We start from the raw sequence: 26,498 nt of genomic DNA on the forward strand, positions 1-26,498 counted from the left end.
GTGAATCCCACGACATCATGATGAGTGGCAGCAGCCAGACACTAAAGAGGGCATACCGTATGATTGTGTTTCTATAAAACTCGAGAACAGAAAGCTGTGGTGATAGAAATCAGAACAGGGGTTAAGCTCTTGATGATGTTGGGATTCACTGATTGCAAATGGGTACAGGTAAGCCTTCTAAGGTGTTGGAAATGTTCTCTATATTGATCTGGGTGGTATGTACAAAGGTGTATAAATAAGTTACATGAGCATACAGATAAGTAAAAATGCATCGAGCTGTCTATCTAATATGCATGCACCTTACCACATGTAGGATCCACCTCAAGTTAGAGTCTGACTCAAGCAGCTTACATTGCTGAAAGCCCTCCTCTCTCCGTGACAGGCATTCTTTCTAGGCACTTTCTGATGCATTCACTCGGAAAACCATTTCAAAAAACTGTCTAACAGAATACATTACTGAAGCCTTTAAACACAATGTGAAGTGATCTCACTTTCCTAGAAAATGACTGTCATCCCTGAGAGTAAACTGGGCCTACAAGGAAATCACCAATGTGTCAAACTCCGTATCCACCTAGGAGCCCTTATCCAAAGATATTCTGTGGAAGAAATCTCCAATCAGATTTCTTCCAGGAAAAAAAAAAGTGGATACCCCACTGATCCTAAATTTCTGCCTTCTGGCGTGAGATCCAGCCATGGAGGAGAAAGGAGAGGCCACCTCTAAATCATACGATGTGGAGACTCGCCTACAGGATATCCCCGTCAAAGGCCTGGCTCTCCTCTGGGAGAAGTTCTAGTTCAGAAGACAAACCTCTCCCTCTTGTTCACCCCAAGATCACCCCTTTCCAAATCTGCCCTACGACCTGGCCCACTGGCTCAGGTAGAAGGTGCATCCAAGCTTGTTGAGGAACATTCTGACAGGAGGCCCTGACGAGACACAGGACCGCTGTCTTTGCAAGAGAGACCCCCCCCAATACTTTCCAAATTGCCTTTGATGTGAATTTGAAAGCAGTACCTCAGGCAACATGGAACGACATAATGATTCCTGCAAAATCAATAAAATAGAAGATACAGTAGAAATAGAGATGCAGTAGGATCCAGGAGGGCAAGACCACTCGTACCAGGATAACCTCGGACACTTGTTTGAAAAATACAGGTTCCCCAAGCTTCTTTCCAGACCTACTGAATTCAGAATCTCTGAGAGTGTCACCCCAGAATATTCTTGTTTTAATGAGCTCAAACTGGGGAGTCTCTTGCATGTTAAAGTTTGAGGAACAAGGCCTTTTTGTAAAGAGTCCCTTAAGGGGAACAGGCATTTATCACTTTACCAACCCATTCATCATCCATCATCCATCCATCCATCTACCCATCCATCCATCATCCATCATCCATCCAACCATCCACCCATCCATCCATCCATCCATCCATCCATCCATCCATCCACCCACAAACCACCACTCACCCATCCATACATCCATTCCATAACTATATATATCTATCTATCTGCTGAGTGTTTTCTTTGTGCCATGCCACAGACTATACCTTCTTTGATGAACAAAGGCAAAATTCCCTTATACCAACAAATTACAGAGAACCACACAGACACAGCCGCTTTTAATTATATAATCATCAGTCTAACCATATAATCGTCACACACACACACTCAAAAGAACACTTATACTGGTAATTTCCTTCACTTTTCTCATTAACCTATATAAACCTATTTTCATATATCACCAACCCTATCTGAAGGGTTGTGTGGATTTCAGGGTGAGAGTAGGATCTGGAACATCATCATTGAATGCTTGGCTTGGGTCTCTTTTTCAAGGACACTCGTACCTTTAGCTAAGAACACCGGAGTCTCAGGGCTCTGCAACTGGGCAGCACAGATCTATGGAGTTGACTACTTTCTGAGATGTCCAACTACAAGTGAGTAATTTCTTCTCCCCAAAGATATTCTGTAGAGGATATACTATGGATTCCTCTGTTTTGGGGGAGCTAAGGAAATTTGGGTGCCAAAGCAAGCCCCATGGGTTCTGAAGTTCTCTACCTTTAAAATAAAGTCTTAAAAAAACAACTGTGTGTGTGTGTGTGTGTGTGTGTGTGTGTGTATGTGTGTGTGTGTAATAGACATGGGAACTGAGGCAGAGATTCAGTACAAGATTATGCCAATGTAATAAGAAGATATTAAAATAAAGGAACCAAATTGAAAAGACCTTTCAGAACTAAATTTGCTCCTTTTGGATTAACCGCTGCATACTGCTATCATTGATTCACACAGCCCAGTGGCTGAAACACGCAGGATTGGGGTGGCCGTGCGACACTGACCTTCCTGCTTGAGTTCTCTGTCCCCTCCAGATAGTAAGATCCTAGAAAGCAGAGACCATTTTTCTCTTTCTTACCAGTAGATCTGTTCTGTGCCTGACAGTGCCTGACTCAATAAACATCTGCTAAATCACGGACACATGTCCTTTCCTAGTAAGATGCGACAAAATGAGGTAGTTGTTGCAATTTCCAATGTCTTTAACCTAAAGCGAGTGAATGCGTTCCATTGGGTAACAGTCTCCTTTCATTTAAAGTATTGAGGTTGCTAGAGAACAAACCTAGATAACTGAAGAATGAGTAACATCACCCAGTGACTCAGCAACATCACTGACTTGTTTTGAAATGGACCACAAGGCAAGCGCTACGCTGGAAGATGGGAAGCCCATAGCTTCCTGTCATTCCTCTCTAGAGACAAGGGTGTCTTTGACCTGTGACCCAAATCATGGCCAGTTTGGGGTCAAACATTACAAGTCAGGTATTAGTAACTCTTGACACCGAAACATGGGTGGCTGGAATTAGTCTTGGTGCCTGAGTCTAGTCTCCACTGTGTGGTCCACAATATACTCCTTTGGCTCTCAGCCCTGTGACATTTAACTTAACCAATGGTCTGCTAAACTAGTCTGGCTTATCAATATACCCACTGACTGATATACCTAAGGCACACACATCACTGCTACTTCCTTTAACCATCCAGAAAGATCTTCCCTCACAACAACCTTTATCCCCAACCTTAGCTGCAAATTAGATTCATCTTTTCAAAATGCTGCTGCCCAGGCTGCACCCTAACCCAATTAAATCAGACTCCCCAGAGTAGGAACCCAGGCACCAGGATTTTTTTTTTACAGTTCATCAGACGATTCCAGTAAGGGAGAGAACCTCTGATGAAGCAGATCTTTCCCCGACTTGTGTCAGATTCATCTGTCTACACATCTGGCCTTAGTAAGGCTTCTGGCCTTTTTGATATCATATTTATATGGGGTCTCATCATATCTGAACCTCCACTTTATTCTGCAGATTTTGACAAGCTCTTTGATCTTCAACCCAAACACATGCCTTCATATCACACTGAGATTCAGCACTGATGGTTTTGACACCCTAGAGGTGGGTGGGTGGGTGGGTGGGTGGGTAGATAGAAGGAAGGAAGGAAGGAAGGAAGGAAGGAAGGAAGGAAGGACAGATGAATGGGTGAAAGGATGGATAGACAGAAGGATAAACAGATGGATGGATAGTTAACTCTGTGAAGACTTCTATTATAACATCTGAATAACTTTATTATTCTTGTCAAATGTTTGTATGCCCCACTGCACTTTATGTGTCTTTACTTTCTCAGGACCTTGCGTAGTTCTTGGCTGGTGGCAGGTACAGCAACAGGTGAAAAAATATATATGCCTTTTGAAAATAATTGACTTTAGTTCAATACCCCTAGTTCTAAGTTTATTCAATATCCTTCCAGGAATAGAATTTCTTGGTAGGAAGAAGAATGAAAATCTTGAGATAGAGATGCTTCGTTGATATTTTTACCTTTATACTGTACAAAGAAATAGCTAGTGGCAAGTTCTGATTTAAAAAAAAAAAATTCTAATTGGAAAATGGTGTTATTGATCTCAAGAGAAAGCAGGTGGACAAGCATTTTAAAATATTAGATTATTTGATAGTGTCTTGTTATCATAGAACTCCCTCTTTTCACTGATGAGAAAACTAAGGCTTAGCAAATAACGTCTTCAACATCTTAAACCCAGAACGCTCGCCCTCCCAGTCCATGCTTTTCTCTTGAATCAAAGAAAGGATTTTTAAATTACATAATCCTCTTAACCTTCACTCCCTGCTTCAAACATGACCTGCTTCCTGATTAAACTATGCAAAGTGGCATTGATGAGTTGGTATTTTTCATCAAGCTGATTGGATCCTGGTGACCTCTGCCAATACTGCGCCATTTATATTTGGCCTATTAGATGACACCAGAGGAAAACCAGTGAGTTCTTGGTTGTATCACCTGTGGTGTGGGGATGGAGTCCCATTTTTAATGGGAGAGTGGTACCCCACTCTTAAAAAATACTGTGTGGGTTACTTTGGAAAGTACGAGGCACCATAACTTCCCAAATTGGCAAAAACTACCTGCTATGGATTGTAGTAAAGTGTGTTTTTAAATTATTTCAGAACCATAAAACCTCTCCATAGAGAGTGCTTTGAAACTGCAAATTAAATATAGAACATCTATGAACTGTATCCATTTTTACAGTTAGTATATATTTCCATGGGGGTTTGTACCATCTTTTTTGTCTAGTTACACTAGTTAATAATGCAGTGAATTTGCAGTAATAGAGTAAATGTTATTTTGATGACACTATTTGATTAAATTAAAGATGACATTAAAAGGACCATTTCAATAAAGAACCGAAATATCCAGAAGTAACCGGGGCTGAGTGTTTAAGTCAGCTAGTTTGGAGGTCTTAAAAGGACCAAATGGAATTTCCTTCCCTGTGTGAATGATGAGCAAGTTAAGGAACAATAGGACCAGATAATATATGGGAGAATATGAAGGCTTGGATTCTAAGACCCAAGCAATTTTAGTTATTTGAGGCAGGCGTGCCACTCACAAGAAAACAGCTCATGTGGCCTTGGGAAAAATGTAGAAATGCATTAAGTAAAACGAAAGTGAGAGGGCACCGAGATTTGCAGCAAAATGTGCTGATGTGGTGACAGTGAATCAAGTTGTTGCACAAACGAAAGAAAGGGGAAATGTGGGATTAGTCATCCCTCCCCCCACCCCACTGTCCTCTCTGCAACTTCACAAATGCACGAGTGGGCCACCCAAACCCATGTAGGGAAGTCTTTCAGATTAAAGGTGGACAGGAGAGTCCTAATTATTTCTTTCAGGCCTCTGTTCATATGGTGCTTGTAAATAAAAGTTGTTTCCCTGAGTGAGAGGTTCACATACAGAAATCAAGTGACTATTTGAAAATCCCTTGGCTTAAGTTCTTAGAGAGAGAATCTATCTGTAGAGCCATTCCTCAGCGACATGACTGAGTTATGAATCACGGGCATGCCACCAAAAACAAGACCCAAGATTAAAGGTGGGCAGTGGTTGAGGCCCCAGAACCCACAGAAACACGTGCTCTCGTGTCTCAGCCCCAAAGACAGGTGACGTCTCTATCTCCAGAGTGGGCCATTGACTGTTGACAAGATCCAACCCGAAGCACTCACATTTGTGATTGTTCTTACAGCTAAAAAGGAAAAACAAAGGAAGGAAGGAAGGAAGGAAGGAAGGAAGGAAGGAAGGAAGGAAGGAAGGAAGGAAGGAAGGAAGGAAGAAAAAGAAAACCTCAGTTCAAGTGAATATAATTCTTCCTTATGATCTCAAAATAACATCATCAGATGTTACGTCCTTCTCCAGATAATTCATCTGGTCGCCATGCGTATCGGTATCTCAATGTAATTATTTACTTCCTCACAGACAGGGATGGTGGTGTGGTTTGTTGGAAAAGCCATGTGCCCCCATCTCAGTAAATACTGCTTCTTTAATTGCAAATACCTCAGGATGCAATATTCGTGGTACATTTGACTTTCTGAGCATAAACCTGGAGTGTCTATTATCTTCCCAGCAGTAAATCACGTTGAGACAAAGCATGATATAAAATGTCACATCAGGCAAGTCTATTAAATAAAACACATGGATAACAAACACGATGGTGCCGAGATCTTGAAGGTTGAACACAATCCTCGAGCTGCGGGCAAATTTGTTCTTGTCGAAGTTATCCACGGACTTGGAAGGATCGCAATTATTTCTTTAGGAAATAACCTAGTTCTCAGAATTTTGAGTGGCTCAAACCTACATGTGTGAGATACGCCCCCGACAGTTTCCAAAAGTGGTGGAAGCCCTCAGCCCAGCCCCTCCCCCCCTTACTGCTCTCTTTCTCCCTAGGGAGCTGGGGCAATGCTCGGAAGACACCAAACTTCTTGTTTGTGGCACACTTTCAAAACTCAGAAACTCAAGAACAATTTTGATGCATGCTCAAAAAGAAAAAAGTGAAAACGGGATTTTTAGGGCCGTGGAACTATTCTGCATGTTCCCATAACGATGGATCCGTGTTATTATAGGTTTGTCCAAACCCAGAGAGTGTACACCAAGAGTGAACCCAGTTGTAAACTATGGACTTTGGGAGACAGTGATGTGTGTGCGTAGGTTCATCAATTGCAACACACGTACCACCCCGGTGGGGTGTGCTGACAGTGGGAGAGCTTGCGCATGAGTGGGGGCAGGGAGTATATGGGAACTTTCCGTATTTTCCTCTCAATCTTGCTGTGAACCCAAAACGGCTCTGAAAAGCAAAGTCTATTTTAAAAAATGAAAACAGGTTTAATAAAAAGCACATTTGAAAAAAATGAGGTGGCAAAAAAATGTCCAATTATCATACTTTCAGTATGGTGTTTCAATTCGAGGAGAACATTTTACAGTCCTGACCACAATCCACACTCACATGTTCCAGTAAAAATGGAATCTCTTTTGGCCCAAGCTCTCTGGGACTCTAGAACTTGCACCTCTCACTTGCCTCGTGTGACTGAGGTGTCTCAGCACACCCCAACCACCCCCTCAAGGCTCCTCCTGACCCATTTGCTGACACTATTGTAAGAAAACATCTAGTTTAGATTGTGAGGGACATGCGGGGGCCCATTTGAGAAGATGCACTGAACGTCATTATAGAACCAGCTCTCCAGCTCCAGCAGAACCAGCCCTGGTCTCTGACACCTGCGGTCTCTCCTCCTGACCCTGATTGTAAAGTCTCCCTTTTCCCTGGGGAAAAATCCTCTACAGCCTTTGACTGTCATCGCCTCTCTGCAGAATTCCCTGATAAAGAAAGAACTGATAGAGTATCTGCGCTTCCCGTAGCATTTTATGTCATTTTTATTATCGCTTCCACAACCACTCATAATTCCCATAGTATAGGAATTTGCTTATGTGCCAACACAGCTATACCAAAAGGTCCTTGAGACCAGGGTCTGTATCTTAGTAATTCTTATTTACATGTCTATTCCCAGTTCCTGGCATGGGCTGGGTATGTTGCCTATGCCCCACAAGTACACAAGAGAAATCGAACATTTAGGTGGCTACATTATTTCTAGCAAGCCACTAGGATATCATTACAGATTTTCAGTAAAATATAAAAATTTCACCATTCATCTATCGTTGCATCATTTATCCAACCATTCAACCATCCATCCATCCATCCATCCATCCATCCATCCATCCATCCATCTGTCCGTCCACCTACCTATCCAGCCATCCATCCATCCATAATAAAAATGTACAATAATACCTACTCTGCCATGCCTTTTTATGGGTAATAAAAAACAAAAGAAAAGGTGACTAGAAAACGAATAAGATATGGTCCTTGCCTTGACATATGTTACTGCTGAATAGGAGAAACAATACATGGAAAGCAAGGTCTGTGTCTTGTCCATCTTTTTGTCCCTTGCAGCATCTTGTACAGGGACTTTTATCTGTAGCCATCAGGAAATGACTGTTGAATGAATGAATAAAAACAAATACAATATAAGGCAGTCGGTAAAAAGTATGAGACAAAATGCTACAGAATAGTGGAGGGTGGATGAGTCACGTCCAGCAGGGCACCCCGGAGAAGACAAAATTTTAGCTGGAATGGATGGGCTGGCTTGAATTTGAAAGAGGGTGAGGAGAACAAGGCATCTCAGAAAATAGTTTAGCCACTCACGCAGGCAGTCGGTCTCTATTGGCATTGCCTACCGCAATACTTGGCAAAGAGTAGGATCTCAGTAAGTGTTCTTGTTTTGAAGTAGCTATTTGCTGGGCTGACCTGGGCATTAGACTAAAGGGACACAGTTTCTGCCCTCAATGAGTCTCCTGGGGCAATAATCTCAGGAGAAAGATAATGGTAAATTGGGGGTGAGAAAGATGGTAGCACGTACCATAAAACGGCAATTTAAACTGCATAGAGTGGAGCAGAGTCCGAAAGGGGCTGTTGATGAATAGGTTTCTAATTTGACTAGGTTTGAATCTTGTGTGCAATTAATAGCATCTATTTGCATGTGGTTGGTGCCACAATCTATATGGCTTGGGTCAAGCTGATCCCACCCACCAGCTCCAAGGTGGCATTCATTCCAGGTAGAGACAGGGTCACAGTGCTTGGCTCAGGGATTGACATGTGACCCACTAAGGGCCAATGAGAGTTAGATGTAGGATTTGCTAGACCTTTCAGGAGGAGATGCTCTGTCCCACCCGTGCTCCTTGAACATGAAGGAGGAGGGCTCGTGGTGACCATTGCTGCCCTCCTGGACTGACCCTGTCTGCAAATGAAGTTTATACAGAGGAAAGTACAGCTGAAAGATGAGGAGAAACAGAATTATGAGAGTCATTTGATCATCTGGGCCAAACCATGCCAGATCTACCCCTTGTCGTCCTACTTCCAGGAACCAACACATTTCCTTTTCTCTGTGTTTGGCCTAAGCTAGTTTAGGCTGGGTTTATCCTCTTCCACAGTTGAAAATAAAAATGAAAATTTCAGTCTCATCTTTTCTCTTCCCCTCACAGCCCTCCCATAAATGCTGCCACCATACACTACCCACATCGTGCCTGGGACTGAAATGAAGGGAGGAGCCTGCGTAGGCTGAGGAAGAACTCCCTGCAATGCAGCCCTGGGCCTTCAGTTACCACATGCCTGGCAAACACCTAGGACTATAATAAGAGGAGACAATCAGAGCCATAACTGTGAAAGCTGTTTTCCCCAACGGTGTCAACCTTCTTCAAGTTTCCCAAAGTCCTGGGCATGACGCCAGTGGATCATTTCAAATTTCTTTTGAAACTCCCACTTTCATCACTGTAAGTGTCTAAGAGGAGCCATTATTAAAATGCTTGCAGAAAGTATGACCCAAGGATCAAGAACCCCAGATCAAAATTTTTACCCCACATGATGGAAGCCATTTTAAGTTTCATCATTTATGAATTTAGAAATCCAGATTCTCATAGCAAAAACCTGTATGCACGTGTACGTGTGTGTGGTGTGTCTGAGTAGGGAAAAAAAAAACCCCAAAAAACAAAAACAAAAACAAAACTTTGAATAGCCAGAGTTCTGCTTTGTCTCTCCTTCTCAAATTCAAGTGCACCTGCTATAACTTAGCTTTCCACCCAATATCCTATTTCATCAGGAGCTGATAAGACAAACAAGCCCCTTCCTCTCAGAACAATGGCATGCCACTGTGCTTTTCCAGCAACAAACATTGAAAAGTGGTCCACCTTTCTTTTCCTTTTCCCTAAAGGAAATAACCACTGATTGACTAACCCACCCTCCCCGACTGCCTGCCCCAGATATGGAATGCATGAGGGCTGGAGACTACAAATTCAACCCAAATACTGAGAAGAAGTATTGGAAAGGGATGGATGAGACAGGCAATGTATAATCTATCAAGGTGGGAAAGATGGGATCATTCTGTCTCTTTTTTAAGCAAAAAAACCCACCAAAACGAAACACATACAGTACTTGTTGGTTAAGAACATAGCCTCAGGTATCAGTGCCTGGGTTGAAATGCTGGATTATACTCATTGTTGCATAGCCCTGGAAATTCTGCAAGCCTTACTCTTCTCATCTGCCAAATGGGAGTATTATAAATAGGTTACATGATGCATGAAAAGCCCTTAGTAGATCCCTTGCCTGGCCCATGATAAACACTAAATAAATATTGCTGTTACTATTAAGAAGCAAGGTCCCAGAGCCAAAAGATTATAAAGATGTGGAGTGACATGTGGAATCTACAGCTGAGATTTCTCAGGCCAGCACAATGAATTTAACATAATAAGGCTTTTGTCACTCAAGAGGAAACCCTTTTCCTTGTCATTTTTGCCCTGCGGGGTGAAGCTAGGGCAGCTGTGGCATTCGGCTTGGAAGAAGTCATACATACACCTCAATGCTTTGTCCAGATGGAGTTAACACAAGACTTGGAGAGGGGTATTAAAAGAATAGAAATGTGTTCATCTGTGAAATTAAAAGTAGTACAGCATGACACACAACATTATGTGTTGGGGTTAGTCAAAAGCAATAATTAGGCTGAGTATGACTCTGAACACACTCATAATGAAACAAAAGCAATTCTATTGAATGAGGAGAGCAGATTCTCTTGGAGGGGCAAAAAGGCAAAGGGCCGAGATGTACTAGGAACAAGCTAAACAGACTGGGGGCTGGTTGAGACCCACCCCTGGAAGGTCCCAAGCGCTGTAGTAGTTTTGTAGTGCTGCCATAACAAATCACCATCAACTTGAAACAACACATCCATTTATTGTCTCACGGTTGCCATGGGTCCGGACACACTGTGGCTCAGATGCGCTTTCTGCTCCGGGTCTCCCAAGGTCAAAGTGTCACCAGCCACCAAGTCAGGCTTCTCGGTTTTTATCGGGAGGCCCTGGGGGAGAATTTGGCCCCAGGCTCACTCAGGTTATCGGCAGAATTTAGTTTTGCGTGGTTGTAGAACTGAGGTCCCCATTTTCATGCGGTCGTAGGACTGAGGTCCCTATTTCCTTTTGTCTATCAGCCAGAGCTGGTTCTCAGCCTGGAGAGGCTGCCCTTGTTTCCTGCGGTCTCTTCCATCTTGAAAGTCAGCAAGGATACATCAAATCCCTCTCAGGCGTGGCATCTCTCTGCCTCCCCTTCTGCTACTTCTCTGATGTCCTCACCTGCCTTCCTTTTCTGCCCTGAAGGGCACCTGTGATTACACTGGATCCACCCTGAATATTCTGAATAATCTCCCGATTTTAAAGTCCGCTGATTAGTTCTTTAATTATACCATGTTTCCCCAAAAATAAGATCTAACCGGACCATCAGCTCTAATGCATCTTTTGGAGCAAAACTTAATATAAGACTTGGTCTTATTTTAACATAAGACCGGGTCTTATATAATATAGGACCAGTTATAATATAATATAATATAATATAATATAATATAATATAATATAATATAATATAATATAATATAATATAATACAATACAATACAATATAATATAATATATACCGGCTCTTATATTAAGTTTTGCTCCAAAAGACAGTTAGAGTTGATGGTCCGGCTAGATCTTATTTTCGGGGAAACACAGTATCTGCAAAGGCCCTTTTGTCGTGCAACATAATATAACCATGAGGGCAACATGGGGGGGGTAGGTGGTCGAGGGGGTGTCGGTGTGCAAAGGTTTACTACAGGCCCTAAAAGTGGCTCCCTGATAAGTGGGTGCTGGAACCTCCCCCAGAGAGGGAACTCCCAAGGTTTACGCAGCTTAGATGGCAGGCAAGGCATCAGGAGAGATCAGGGCGCAGAGGGAATCAGGCAGAGTTGTCAGAGGCATAGATAAAACGGAACAGAGAGCTATTGTGGGGCCTGGGGCTTTCCCGGGATTTGGGAGGTTTTCAAAAGCAAAATGCCATTGGAGACTGACTCCTGGCTCTTTGACAGGAGAGGGCACTTCAGTCTGGCCACCCAGAAAATACACAAGTTCTGTGATCTGTTAGGTGTGAGTCCTCCATGAAACATCAGGACGATGTTCAGGAAACTTCTAAAAGGGAGACATATAGTTCTCTGGGGGGACACAGTGACAGGTCTCCCCCACAGTCACAATGAATAAATAATAGCCCTGCAGTGGTTTGTGGACAAACCAACTAGCTGCCAGGTACTCAGCAAAGGGCTGCATTTCTATGTCTCACGACAAATTGGGATGCCTCCCATTTTTGGCAAATCGAGGCTCAGAGGGGCCTGGCAGCATATGCAGGACGACACAGCTGCACAGATGGGTTTAGATTCCACTCTATCTCATTGTAAAGCCTGCACTTGTTCCTCTAAACCAGCCCGGCAGGCTTGTTGGTCCATCTTGCATTGCTTGAGTTCCTTCCTCCTCCTGCCTTTGACTTCCTCTAGAGTGTCCTTGGACCTAACACTTCAGAAATAAGGATTTAATTACTGGTGTTTCTTCAATGGCATAATTAAATCGCGTCAGTGAGGTAAATCAACCTGAACCTGTTCGGAGGACGCTTATGAGCTGTCCTGGAATATTTTATTTTGGAGCTTCTTATACACATATTTTGGCTTTTATGGATCTAAAATTAGGTTTCCAATTTAGGCCCTCGAGGCAAGAGGTAAAAATTGTTATAAATAGCATGGAGGTGCCACATTCTTTTTGGCTCTTTTTAAGGGGCTAAGTGAGGGGACAAAGTAATTACTTTATTGAAAACTGCAAAAGATTACCCTCTGGTTTATTACGGCCACAGGTTATCTGATCACAGGGTGGAGGGAAAAGACACTCCAGCGCTTTTGGGGAGCCAGACTGAAACGTCCTAACAGACAGCTCAACAGGGGGAGTGCTTTCCAGAGGAAGGGCTCCCTCCCAATTCTGCATTCACCACATTTTGCCACTGACCTCCTGCAAGTAGGAAAAGGGCGCATTTCCCCATTCCTTTCATCTCAGTCAACATTCCAGACCAAGATGCACCTGTGCTGTAATAAATGCAGGGATACAGCTGAGGGGGAGGAAGGAAAAAAATAAATGCTGGTAGGGGCTAGGGGAAAAAAAAGGTTTTTGAAGCTAATGACAGTGTCCCTGCCTTTATTGCTTGGGGCAGAAACAGGAAGTTAGAAATCTTAAGCGGCTTGAGAAAATATAACATTTAGCAAACTCATCTGCAGGCCTCCAGTTGTATTATCCTAATTTATTTCATTGTTGTGGATTTTTTTTTCTTTGGGTAGTTTTTTTGATCTATTTTTAATGGAAGACTAATGTGCATTGCTCCCCCCCCCCCTTTTTTTTCCACAGGGATTAGTTGAGCAGTAAGGCATTTTGTAAAAGAGCCTTTCTTTTTTAACTTATTCTTTTATAGAGGCAAAATGGGACTCAGAGGGAGAAATTCCTGCTTCATAACCCACATTGAATGCCTGTGGTACTCATTCCTAAAGCTTCATTTCACCTGAATCTTCCAGGAAGGAACACCATCCTACCAACTTGGAAAAGCTCATCATGTGACAAGCCCCCCAACCCCACCCCACCCCCCCTCAGAAGCTGGCTTTGCCCTAGAGTTCCTCTAGGACCCACTGTCAAGTTCATCCACGTGGCCCACCCGACTTTCATCGACAACCTGATAAATAAATGCACCGACCAGTTTTCCAGTGCTGCAACATGTCTGCAGAGTGGAGACATGTAATCGTTATATTTCTCCTGTGCCCCGGGATAAAGAGAGAGAAACTACCTCTTCAGCGCTTAACACTGAAATCGCTTCATTGTGTAAATAAGCGAAAGGACTAGTTTGGCCATTTTCTGTCAATCTCGGAACTCCTGACTCTTTCTTCACCTACAGGAAGAGGAAAAAAGTAGGCTGAAGGAATATCTCAGTGTTCTCGGAGGGAGAAAAAAAAAGAAAAATGAATTTGAAGAATTTGTTGAACAGTCACCTCATTGAAAGGAGTCAGTTAGATGCCGTATGTGTCTAGTGCACAGCTGAATTTAAAAGTGCTGTACAGTTTAGTTGCTCTTTGAGTTGCCCAGCAAGCCTGTGAGGAAGGTGGGACAGGTATTAATTAGCCTGAGGGACAGAGGAGAAACTTAATAGATGGAGAAATGAAATGACATCTTCAAGGAAACAAGGGAAGTTAAGGAAAGAAGCTAGAACTGGCCCCCAGGTCAAGTGTCTGTGGGGTAAAGTACCTGCCACCCCATGCTCAGCCCATGTTAATTAAAGCCAGCGTCTGTCTACCAAGCACATAGCACACATATAAAACAAGGCCTAAAGAAAAAATATGTTTCGGATTTTGTATAGTAATGAATGAAACAAGTCAAAGGTATGTGAAGTCAGTGTCAGTGGGGGTGTGTGGATGCAAGGAGGGTCAAAAACAGATGCTAACTTTAAAAACTCTTTAGACATAAAACCTGTGGTCAAACCAAATAAAGAACACAAGCAAACCAACAAAAATGGGAATAAACTATAAGATAAGAAGTCCAGGATGTTTGGGGAGGATTGGCAGGGTATATAAAGAGGAACAATGTCACCAATGAAGACTTTAAAAACAGTGACGAAACAAACAGACAAGCAAACTTTTGGTTCGGGTATAGACTCCCAAACTTGAATTTGATCTTTTTGGCATGGAAACTATGAATGCATAAAAATTAAGCAAAGGGTGAATTTGTAGAAAGACAAATTGCCTCCTCGTTCTGCATATCAAGATTATATACTTTAAAAAAAAAAATCAACCAAATGACAGATTCAGATTCTCAATTCAAAATGTTCCTCTGTTCCCAAAGATGTCCATCCCTGGATGTAGTCTTTTAAAAATTAAGACTAACCTGAAGATGCCTTGATTTTCTATGGAAAGGGACAGAGGAATTGTTACCATTATTATTTCTTTTTCACTTGTTCTAGACATTCAGGAAAAGCTTGTTCAGTTAGAATCTCCCTGCTGTGCTCTGGATCTAGCTGAATTACAGGGAAATGGCTACACGGGAATGTCAAGGCATCTCTCCACTATCTCCTGCAGGGCCATGCTCACTTATTCATAGGGGTCAAGAGCCAGGTTCATAAGCAGCGATACAATACAAGGATGTCTCAAATTGGCCTGCCCTGGATATTGTGACTTGTAATCCCCACATGCTTGAAACTCTCCACAAGCAATTGGATTGGTGATTCCACATTAGTTCCCAACTGAGAAGAAGTCCCTGAATTCAGAGCAGTTGCATAGATGTATACCAAACTTAAGACTACAACTTTATTTGGCAACAGCAAGCCAAATCAAATATACGAGGTGTGATCCAACAATATGGTGAATGTTTAAATTTAAAAATACATATATATTACAGTAAAAGATACACTGCTATTATTAACCCTCAAAATGCTCCCCCTGGCTTCGAACATACTTGTCCCATCATTCTTGCCACTTTCTGAAGCAGTTCTGGAAGTCCTCTTTCGTGAATGTCTTTAGTTGCACTGTCATGGCTGCCTTGATGTCTGGAATTTATTCAAAATGTTTACCTTTTATGGTCATTTTGACTGGGGAAGAGGCAGAAGGCAGAAATCGCACAGTGCCAGATCAGTGCATCACGTGGATGAGGACACATCATAATGGTTTTATTTGACAGAAATTGCCATATACCAGAAGCAATGTGTGACATGGAGCCTTTCTATTTTGATCACAAAATATGGTTGAATGCTGCTTCCAAGTGCCATCCAATGGGAAGGCAGGAGTCTTCAATACGGGAAGCAGCGTGTTGAAGCTTAGTAACAGTGTGTGGCAATTATCAACTTGCTCCATGCAATTAGTTGGGTGTGAGCTACAGTTAAGAGAAGTATGTTTTAAAGTGCGCCATAAATTATCCTCCATCTGACAACATTCGGTGTCACACATCGCTTCTGGAATACGGCAATTTCTGTCAAATAAAAACATTACGGTGTGTCCTCATCCACCTTATTCACTGGATCTGGCACCATGTGACTTCTGGCTCTTCCCCAAAGTCAAAATGTTTCAGGACATGGAGGCAGCCACGACACCACAACTAAAGACATTCACGAAAGAGGACTTCCAGAACTGCTTCAGAAAGTGCCAAGAATGGTGGGATAAGTGTGTTTGAAGTGAGGGGGAGTATTTTGAGGGGGATTAATGGCAATGTGTCTTTTACTGTAATAATTTTTTTTATTTAAACATTCAGGGGCTGGCCCGGTGGCTCAGGCGGTTGGAGCTCCCTGCTCCTAACTCCGAAGGCTGCCGGTTCGATTCCCACATGGGCCAGTGGGCTCTCAACCACAAGGTTGTTGGTTCAACTCCTCGAGTCCCACAAGTGATGGTGGGTAGCGCCCACCTGAAACTAAGATTGAACATGGCACCTTGAGCTGAGCTGCCGCTGAGCTCCTGAATGGCTCAGTTGGTTGTAGTGCATCCTCTCAACCACAAGGTTGACGGTTCGACTCCTGCAAGGGATGGTGGACTGTACCTCCTGCAACTAGCAACAGCAACTGGACCTGGAGCTGAGCTGCACCCTCCACAACTAAGACTGAGAGGACAACAACTTGACTTGGAAAAAAGTCCTGGCAGTATACACTGTTCCCCAGTAAAGTCCTGTTTCCCTTCCCCAATAAAATCTTAAAAATAAAAAAAAATCATTCACTGTATTTTTTTATCACACCTCGTAGACAATATGTTCACTGCTAGTTTTTGTAGACGTTCTAGGTTTAATATTATTGTGTTCTTATCACCCATTTATAATTAGATTCCATTCACCTGATGCAACAAACATAGCTTTAACATCTGGAAGCTAAAAGATTTGTTGTCTTCAATGAGTTCACATTCTAGTAGATAAAACAGGCAACATAATTTCAATTCAATGTGATAGAGTCTGAAAAGTATAGAAGACGATAAAGTAGAAGAGAACCTCAATTATGAAGGTCAACTCTACCTGGAAAGGTGTGTGTGGGTGGGTGGTTAAAAAAGATTACCCAGCAGAAGGGTTGTTTTGTGCTGAATTTTGAAAGACAAAAATCAATCCAAACTCAACAACAATCTCATCATGTGCTGACAGTACCACATCCAAGAGAAACTTTCGAAGAATTCTCAGAAATCAATATATCCCTGGTTTTTGTTTTTTTTTCTTCAAACCATCTTCTCTTGAGGAGCTTCTTAAATATCTGGCCACAGACCTGGAAACAGACCCTTTGACAACAAAAAATCAGGCATTTGAAATGACTGGACGTCAGCGACACAGGGCTTACCTAGTACAGATTCTGGGTTCCCTCTGGCTGATACTTCATTTCAGAGATAGCATGCCACACTTTCAGAAGCTACACTAACACTTTCTGGCCATCAGGGAGCCATTGAGCCCACCAAGTAGTAGTGGGGAAGAGTTTCCCTTCAAATAATGGAATCCAGGGCGGCTGGATGGCTCAGTTCGTTAGAGCACAAGCTCTCAATAACAAGGTGGCCAGTTCAATTCCCGCATGGGATGGTGGACTGCGTCCCCTGCAACTAAAGATTGAAAACAGCGACTGGACTTGGAGCTGAGCTGTGCCTTCCACAACTAGATTGAAGGACAATTACTTGGAGATGATGGGCCCTGGAGAAACACACTGTTCCCCAATAGTCCCCAATTAAAATAATAATAATAATAATAATAATAATAATAATAGATCCCAGAAGAAGCTGCAGGAAGGTTGAGAGTGGCTAGGCTGCCTTTAATAGGTGGTTTATGCCCAACTACTTTTCAGGTGTGCAACACTCATTCTGGATTTTTCCAGCCGTGCCCAAAGCTGACAGGGCAATGCAGAGTGCAGCCCTTTCCCTCCATACTGTTTGTTTTCCAAGCCTGAGACAACTGTGATGTGTCAGAAATAGTGAAAGCTAGACTGCTCTGATGAAGCTTATAAGCACATAGCTTACAAGTTCTGGTAACTCAGCTGCACTTGTTCATGTGCCTAGGTCTTCCTTGTTTGTCCCTTTTGAAGTTCTCTAGTCCTGGACAGGTTATCTGACCTGGGGTAGTGGACCCACAGTCCCAGAAGTAGGACTATGGGAGATAAATATGCAGTGAGTAAGAGTACAATCTTTGATGTCAAAGAGACTAGAGATTTCGATCCTGGGTGTGATTTTTATTAGATGAGTGACTTACTATCCTTCACTTTAGTCTCCTCATCTAGAAAATGGGCACACTAAGGCCCATGTCATAGGATCATCTTGAAGAGTAAAGAGAAAGGGGGATAGACTGAGTAGTGCAAAACTAAATGCATGCCATATAGACAGAGCTGGATAAATAATAACTGTAATTTGTTTTAAGTACCTACCATGTTTCCCCAAAAATAAGCCCTAGCCGGACAATGAGCTCTAATGCGTCTTTTGGAGCAATCATTAATATAAGACCCGGTCTTATTTTACTATAATATAAGACCAGGTATAATACAATACAATACAATACAATACAATACAATACAATACAATACAATACAATACAACACAACACAACACAATACAATATATAATATAGGGTCTTATATTAATTTTTGCTCCAAAAGACGCATTAGAGCTGATTGTCTGGCTAGGTCTTATTTTCGGGGAAACAGGGTACCATGTGCTGCCAGATTGATTCATTATGTAGATAAATCTTTACAGGAATTTTGAGTGGTTGCCATCATTGTCTTCATTTTACAAAACAGGAGACAGAAGCAGGAGAGGTAAGAAAAAATGAAGGCACGCTTCCAACCGAGGCCTGGCTGATACAAATCCAAGACTGCTCTATTACATACATGCAAATAAACACCGTAGCTTCTTGGGTGAGAAGAGAGGGTGGGCAGGAAGAAATGGACAGGCAAAGGATGTCTCCTTCGGAAGAGCTGGTCTTGACCTGGGACCTCCCCATGGTATTTGACATTAATCCCTTCCAGGCAACCTGAGAGAAGAACATGAATCGATTTCTCAATTTCTAGCTCCTATTTGCCTGAACAATCTCTCGAGATATCTCAAAAATGCGCTATCCCCCCACCTTGTGTCTTGTGATGGCCACCAAGTTCAGTCAGTCAAGTTCAAGGTTCTTTTAGGTGTTCATTCAATTCCGTTTTATCTTGGCATGTCATGTGTGTGAAAAAAAAATGTGTCTCAAAGTTGTGAGATAGAGCTACCTTTGAAATGTAGCTTTCCCCCTCAACTGTCTGAAATAATGTATCTTAGCAGGCTTTTATTCATTCTTTTCTTCCCCAACCTCCCCAAAGGTACAGAGGTCCATCTTTCTTATGTTATGGTTTTGTTTTTTGGCGGGGGGGGGGGGGGGGAGAAGTGGGGGTGAAATAGACTTATTTTCAAAAACTTTTCAAACTGCTGCCATATATTTTCACTTGTTTGCAGACTGTTCTCCAGGGTGTTAAGGGAAACTTAGAGTCAGGGTAGACTCGGCTGGAGATCCTTGACTTTCATTCAGGCTGATGACTTTTAACCCCTTACCCATGAAGAATAATTCTGCAAGAGGGCTGGCTGTGAGGGAAACAGCTAGAGTTATTTAAGAGGACTAATTCCTTATGGGAAATTGACTATTTATTACTTGGTAGTTTACATCGAGGACAAACAAAGCAGAATCTAACTTGCTTCTCTGTGCCAATTATACCTGGGCTATTAGAAAGAAGGGACTCTCCATGTTAGAAACACAACCATACATGATTTGGATTTAAGCATACTAGAGAATAATTCCCATCAGCCCCTGGATGGGGAAAGGCCGAGAAAGGGAAAGAAAAGCTCAGTCAACATTCCCATCCACTTGCTTTCTCAGCTAAACCACATCCATCTACATTAGCCTGTGGAATAAGGCACAATGTTTTCAGTGAAAGATAAAACCAGAGAACTTAATTAATGCCATAATTAAATTAAGGCCCGAATAAGCGGGCAAAAAGAAAAAAAAATCACCACGATTTAAAAAAATACTAGTGAAAGCACAATTCTTGGCTTATATGAAGTACTCTTTTATTTTATTACATTTCTTCTTCTTTTTTTTTTTTTTTTTATAATTTCACTGTAAGGGGATCCATTGCCTTTTCAAACCCAGGAAAGGAAACCTGAGAATGTCTCCCTCTTTCCTCTGATTATGGGGGGATGCAAATACAATGTAGTGCAGGAATAACAAATGCTCTAGTTTCTGAGCTCTCTCCCATGATTTATGAAAGGTGTACCTCACTGAGGGAAGATAATGCCATTTGAAATGGTCCATTTCATAAATCTATCCCCCTCGTCCCCAGCCACATACAAGGACTACTATGAACTACTGAATCCAATAATATTTTCATCCTCTATTGACAACAACAACAAAAAAAAAGGAAAGAAAGAGAAGAAAAGAAAAGGACTTTGTTTGGAGCGAGGTAGTGATGCACTTACAAGGGAGCAGCGGCTAACGCTGTCTCCAGGGCTTTCTTTGGCAATGGCCACAGAGCTTCCAAGGCGGGGAAACTTGGATAAACAAAATGAAGAAATAATCAACATGCGTGACATCCCTAATGTCCTTTAACTGCTAGTGGCATTAATTATAGCAGGGGCCCAATCCTCCAAGCGACCGCAGAACCAAATGTTTTGCCTGAACACCCTCTCCACCACATGATGGATTTATCCTTTGGAACTGGGATATTTCCTATTCATTCATGCACTGGTTCAGTATATCTGCTTGTTTATCTAACTGCAAGCATGCATCCAGAAGAGGATTCTGTGCCAAATGTGATAGTGGAGGCAGTCGGGGACCAATCATAAACTTCAGTGAAATTCATGGTTGTGAGTTTTTCTGGTCATAACGAGGGGGATGTGATATATACATATCAACACCATGCAGGCTCCCGATGACCCTTATGAAATATGAGCCGAGGACAGAAGGAACTTCCTTGGGATCCAATGAAATGGACAGCACAGACCTGAGGAGTAACTACAAATACATGACTGGTGCAACTTCTTAAGACTGAAGTCACGCGCCAGACTGGAATCAGCTCCCCTTCATGACAGACTCTGAGACACAGGATGAAGGGGACAGTAAGATGACACAGAGCACCTCGGTTTCATGGACACTGCAAAGAAAAAATATTACAACTCGCTAGGCATAAAATGCTTCCTATTCATTAAAAAGGTAAGAATGCTAAATAAGAAAGAAAGAAAGAAAGAAAGAAAGAAAGAAAGAAAGAAAGAAAGAAAGAAAGAAAGAAAGAAAGAAAGAAAACAAAGAAAATCATATATGTACCTGTTTTGGGGTATTTTAACCTTAGTGAGGATTAGTGCATTTGAGAAAACCCATATGCCCACCACTCAGATACTAATGGATTAAGAAGCAGATGGAAATGATGTGAAAATGTGAATTTGAAAGAACTCCTAACACAGGATACTCATCCTGATAGTCTGGAATTTGCATATTTTGACTTGTATTTAAAAAGCAATTTCAAGGTCAGCTTCGGTGGAGAAACACTGAGCTAAGATGGGAAGTAACCCCATTAAAAGTCTACCAGTGTTTTGCATATTTATTTTTCTTCTTCTATAGTGAGCAATGACGACTCATAAATCAAAAAATCAGGGTAAACAAATACCAAAGAGGTTATTTTATACAAAATGTATCCTCCTTATTCTATCTATTTATACACACAAACATTTCTATTACTCGAATTTATAAAGTGTGTAATACATGCATGCATGCTTTAAAAAATCTGCATACATTTGCATAAGATAGAAAAAAATATATTATTGTCCCAAGTCTCCAAAGACCATGGCCCAAATAAAATGATGACCACCTCAAATGCATTTTTGTATAATAGGATGAAAGTAATGTTTATTTTTAAAAGCTTCGGGCCTATTTTTTTTTTAAAAATATAAATAGATTTAAATTTTCCAGTTATGTAGATTCCATGGTCTGACTATGAATATCCTATGCAAGTGGAGGCAGCTGAACAGGATAACCTTGGGTCTTTCCAACAAAACTAAAGGAGCGTCAGCAAAAGCATGTACAAATATCAAAATCTGCATCCATTTCTCCATGCTGAAAAGTTCATCAGACTCATGACACCTTGATCAAGGAGCAGGGAAGTGGTATGGGTTGAAGGAGGGGATGGAATTCGGAGAATTAAATGTTGCCATTGAAAGAGGCAGGGTTACCCCCAATAGGGATTTTCCCCAGTAGACTTGGATACTCCTCAAGTCTAAGCACTTCTATGTATCAAGGAACTTCTTTTTGAGAATTTGATATTTGATAATTTGACAATGTGATACAATGGCATCCGAGGCCATTTTAGAAGCCACATACAAAAAAAAAAAAAAATCAGCCTTGTGTGTTTATTTGCTTGTTTTACTAAAAATCAATCCCTTGCTTTATTCATGAGACTAGACTTGAACCAACTTTCAGCCATCTCCAAAAAAAAATTAAGGGCCCCCTCAAAGGATAAACATTTGCCACTGGTGAGATGCTGCCAAAGAAAGAACCAAGAATCCACTGAATCAAGAATCAAAAGTAACTCACAAAAAAGAAAATTCTGAAAAATGTTCCCAGCAAATAGCAGAATCACGCATTACTGCCTAAGGGAAACACATTACAGAAAATGGCAAACAGACTCTCCAGGTAGGAGACTTTCCAGGCCAAGTACTACCTCTTAGTCATCTTTAAAGCTTGGCACCCAATTCGGTGTCTGACAGACAAAAGATGCTCAGCAAATATATGTTGACTGTAATACACAACTGTTCCGAGCTGCACTGGCAATGACCAGCATGGATATGATTTAAGAGTCCACTCAGATGGGCAGCAGATCCAGTGGGGCATTTGCCCTGCCTGGAACCCTCCAGTGGCTACCCTGTATACTTAGAAATTCCAAATTTCTTACCTTGGGCTGCAAGGCCCACCTCTTCAAGCTTATCAGATTTCCACCTAACCCCATGTCATTATGTTTCCTCTCCGATCTTTCTGTTTTTCAGCTGTACCAAACAGGCATTGGACATTTGCTATTCCTCCTGCCTGGACCTCTTGCTTCCCAGAACCCACTTGGCTGCCTCTGGCAATTCAGGCCTCAGATTCATTAAAAGATTGCCCAATCCTCAAATCAAATTAGCCTACTCTCATTCCTAGTCCCTCTCTGTCCCTTTACTCAGTATAACTGGTCCTATAGCTATCACTTCTATTGTATCTTGCTCACTCATTATTTGTTGGTTGTGTGACTGTACCAGAATGAAGAGCCTTTGTCTGCCTTCATTGCTATATCCCCAAAGCTAGTACAAAGTAGGCATTCAATAACTATCTGCAGCATGAATAAATAAATGAACTAAAATGCCCAGAAATGACTTCTAACGTTTGCTGTATTTAAGAGAATCCTGTCGACGGTGATCCCAGACAATGAGGCGACATGTAGCACCAACAGCTGAACGACCAGTGGATCAGGCCCACCAAGTCAGATGCTGGGGACAGAAAACTAAAGGAAAGCCCTTGACTTTGAGGGTCTTCCTGCCCTCACACAGTGGTCCTCAAGCTGTCTGTGTTCATGGCCTCAGCTGATTCGTTATGTTTGATAAACACCCCAGTGAAACATCATCAGCGATGCACACGGATTCTGATTTGGCAGTCATGCTCGTATATGGACTAGCCTGAAGTGATCGAGCTTGGCAAACGCTGATCTGCATCCTGCCTCTCCCAGCCATGCCGTGTCTCTAGCTCACTTTCAGATATGTGGAAATCGTGCCTTAATATGTTTTCACTCTCCTCCTAAGAACAGTTATACTCTGTCTTTCCTGTGGTCCAGGGAGGTCCTGACCTACAATGTCAGATGATGACATTTCAGGGACTCAGGATTTGAAATCATGGGGGTCTGAGCAGGAATCCAAGTTTGGCTGCTGGCTGACTGCCTGTGAGAAAGTCACCTCGCCTCTCATAGGACAATGAGGGTGACAATACTTCACCAGAGGACTTTGAGGGTTAATTCATTAAGAACAATTTTATATCACATAAGACAATGCTTAACACAGAGCTTGGCACATTAAAAAGCTCAATAAATGTGTGTTTGGCACTGCCATGAGATTTACATAACCACAGAAAACACACAAAGAAAAGGATCATTTAGTTGATGTATCATCAGTACACCTGTATCAAATTAGCATAATTAAAAATAGAGGTGTATTTGTGAATCAGGGTAAAAAGTTGCTCATACCATTCTGGTAACTTTTTGGTAAATGTGAAAGGCTTTTAAAATAAAAAATTCTTCCTTCCCCCCCTAAAAATAAAGCCCATAATTGTGCCCTTTTTTATGGATATTTGATATACCAAAATTTTTAAAAATCTAGGAATGGGGATGACTGATGAGAAACTAGTTGAGACATTGCTTTAAAGTTCTTGTACTTTAAAACTGTATTTCCACTTAATTTCCCAGGACTAAGTTTAGTACATATTGTACCAAACAATATATGATCATATTCCAAAATCCAAATGAACTACTAATGGATTAATATGCTTTTAAGAGCATCTTTATAAGATTTAACCATGAACAAAACTCCTTGCTTCTCTTGGCTTCCAGTTAACATGTGACACCCTGTAATACTTCAAGTTAAAGAGTTACAGAAGCCAGGAATTTTATAGAAGCCTGACAATGATGGATTCAAACCATACTCTAGACATACCTCAAACACTAGCACTTACTTTTTCTTACTTAACTCATGGTTGATCTACTGGAGCCATTTGCTGGCAACAATAATTGCTGAGCTGTTGTCAGAAATCTCTCCTTCCTAGAGTAAGTTGGTTTCCAAACCAAGAGGAAAAAGTACAAGCAAGACACGTTTCAAAATCCATGCAGCCTATGGGACTTAGCCTGGCAAGGAATTTGAGAAGTTCTGAAGTTGTGAAAGCCTTACTCAGAAAGCAAGTTAACATTCAAACCTGTACACCTAACGTTCATAGTAGCATTATTTATGATAGCTAAGATGTGGAAGCAACCCACGGCCCATCAACAAATGAATGGTAAACAAAATGTGGGATATACATACAACCAAATATTATTTAGCCTTAAACAGGAAGGAAATTCTGACACATGCTACAGCATTTGATGAACCTTGAGGACATTTACGCTACGTGAAATAAGCCAGACACAAAAAACCAAAAATACTATATGATTCCACTTACGTGAGGTACTTAGAGTAGTCAAATGTATCAATATAGAAAGTAGAATGGTGGTTGCCAGAGGCTAGAGAGAAAGAAGAAGGGGGAGTTATTGTTTAACAGGTATAGAGTTTCAGTTTTACAAGATGAAAAGAATTGTAGGGATGCATGGTGGTGATGCTTGCACAACAATGTGCTTAATATCACTTAACTGGACCTTTAAAATGCTTAAGATGGTAAATTTTATGTTATGTGTATTTTATCATCATCATCATCATCATATTAATAATAATAAAAAATTTCAGGCCTGGCATGAGTTTTAATGGATTGCTTCAACTGCTGGAATTCATCGTTTATTCAGTGAGTAGGTAAGCCTACAGGGGCATGGGCTCTGGACAGTCAGAGCCTTATCCATTCCGGGGAGATCAGGTAAAACTTGAGTTGGTTTAGGGGTCTTCAAAAGGTTTAGAGCCATTCAAGATAAGCCCTGGGGGAACTCTTGTGGAATGGAGCATTATGCGCAGCCAACCTGGAGCACTGTCCAAGGATTTGGACTGAGGTCACAGGTAAGGAGTATACGCACCACAAATATCAAAAGTTAACCATGAAACTCACCACCTTCCCCTATTCCAGACACTAATCTTGCCTTTCCGATTTCTGTCCGCAGACCACCATTCTCCTTGTTCCCAGACCAAAAGTCACCATTGCTTCCTTCAGTCTTCCTTACCATCAACATCCAATCAACTGTCCTCTCAATTTATCATTATCCGTTTCAACCCACTCCTTCCTCTCTACACCCAATGCATCAATCGAGTTTAGAACCTCATCATCCCTCGAATAAAATATGACCACAACCTCTTCTCAGCCTCTACCTTCTTCTACCTGACATTGGCCCTATGTGTGTATACCTGCATTTAAATCTTTCAGAAACACACTTCTTACCATGCAATTGTCCTATTAAAGAATCTGCTGGGGCCCCACTGCCAACTACACAGAGTTTAAATGTATGGTTCTGGCACTGAAGTGGCTCCACACATGAGCCCGCATCAAAGGCCTGCAGAGTGGTTGGTGGGAGGAGGTCGTTGGCTCCTAAAAACAGATGCCGCTTTCTAATCACTTTCATCATGGAGCTCAGGGTCTGACGTGTGGCCTTTCAAAAGAGCGGTGCACACTGCTTCCTCTAACTATCCTACCACCCTGGTCTTTATAACCATCATGGTGACATGTCACCTTTAAAAAAAATGTCCCACAGGAGAAAGCACTCAAAGTGAGCAACTGATGCCCCCAACCCAGCATTATGTCTGATCAGTCTGGTGAGTCCCGTACCCACAGCTCTTCTAGGGGTGAGCAGAAGTGATCCGCTGTTTGGACATGGATGGTTCAGCCAGAGGGAAGGGGACAGAGTTTGGCTTTCACCGTGTCCTCCTGCTGGGTGACGTAGAGGGACTCACATCTGTCCTCTGGACTTGGGGGGCTGGACTAGGTGACCGCCAAATGTCTCTTTGCTCCTCACCTTGTCTGTTTTGTCTTCAGGAGGGGCTTGGGACCAGCCTGAGTCATCTCCCTTC

At 42.0% G+C, this 26,498-nt stretch overlaps 1 protein-coding gene across 2 annotated transcripts in view; it reads right to left on the minus strand.

Annotated features, from left to right (window-relative positions):
- The window catches only part of WWOX (WW domain containing oxidoreductase), a 913,630-nt gene that overhangs the window by 217,091 nt on the left and 670,041 nt on the right, over positions 1-26,498 (minus strand). The window contains exon 9 of one of the 2 annotated variants that reach the window (XM_074314543.1): positions 24,955-25,015. The exons of the other annotated variant lie outside the window; for it this stretch is intronic. Within the exon in view, the coding sequence (XP_074170644.1) occupies positions 24,955-25,015 (61 nt within the window). The remainder of the gene's footprint in view (positions 1-24,954; positions 25,016-26,498) is intronic. 2 annotated transcript variants of the gene reach the window in all.

The sequence above is a fragment of the Rhinolophus sinicus genome, linkage group LG11 (genome assembly GCF_036562045.2).
Source record: "Rhinolophus sinicus isolate RSC01 linkage group LG11, ASM3656204v1, whole genome shotgun sequence".
NCBI classification, from domain to species: Eukaryota; Metazoa; Chordata; class Mammalia; order Chiroptera; family Rhinolophidae; genus Rhinolophus; species Rhinolophus sinicus.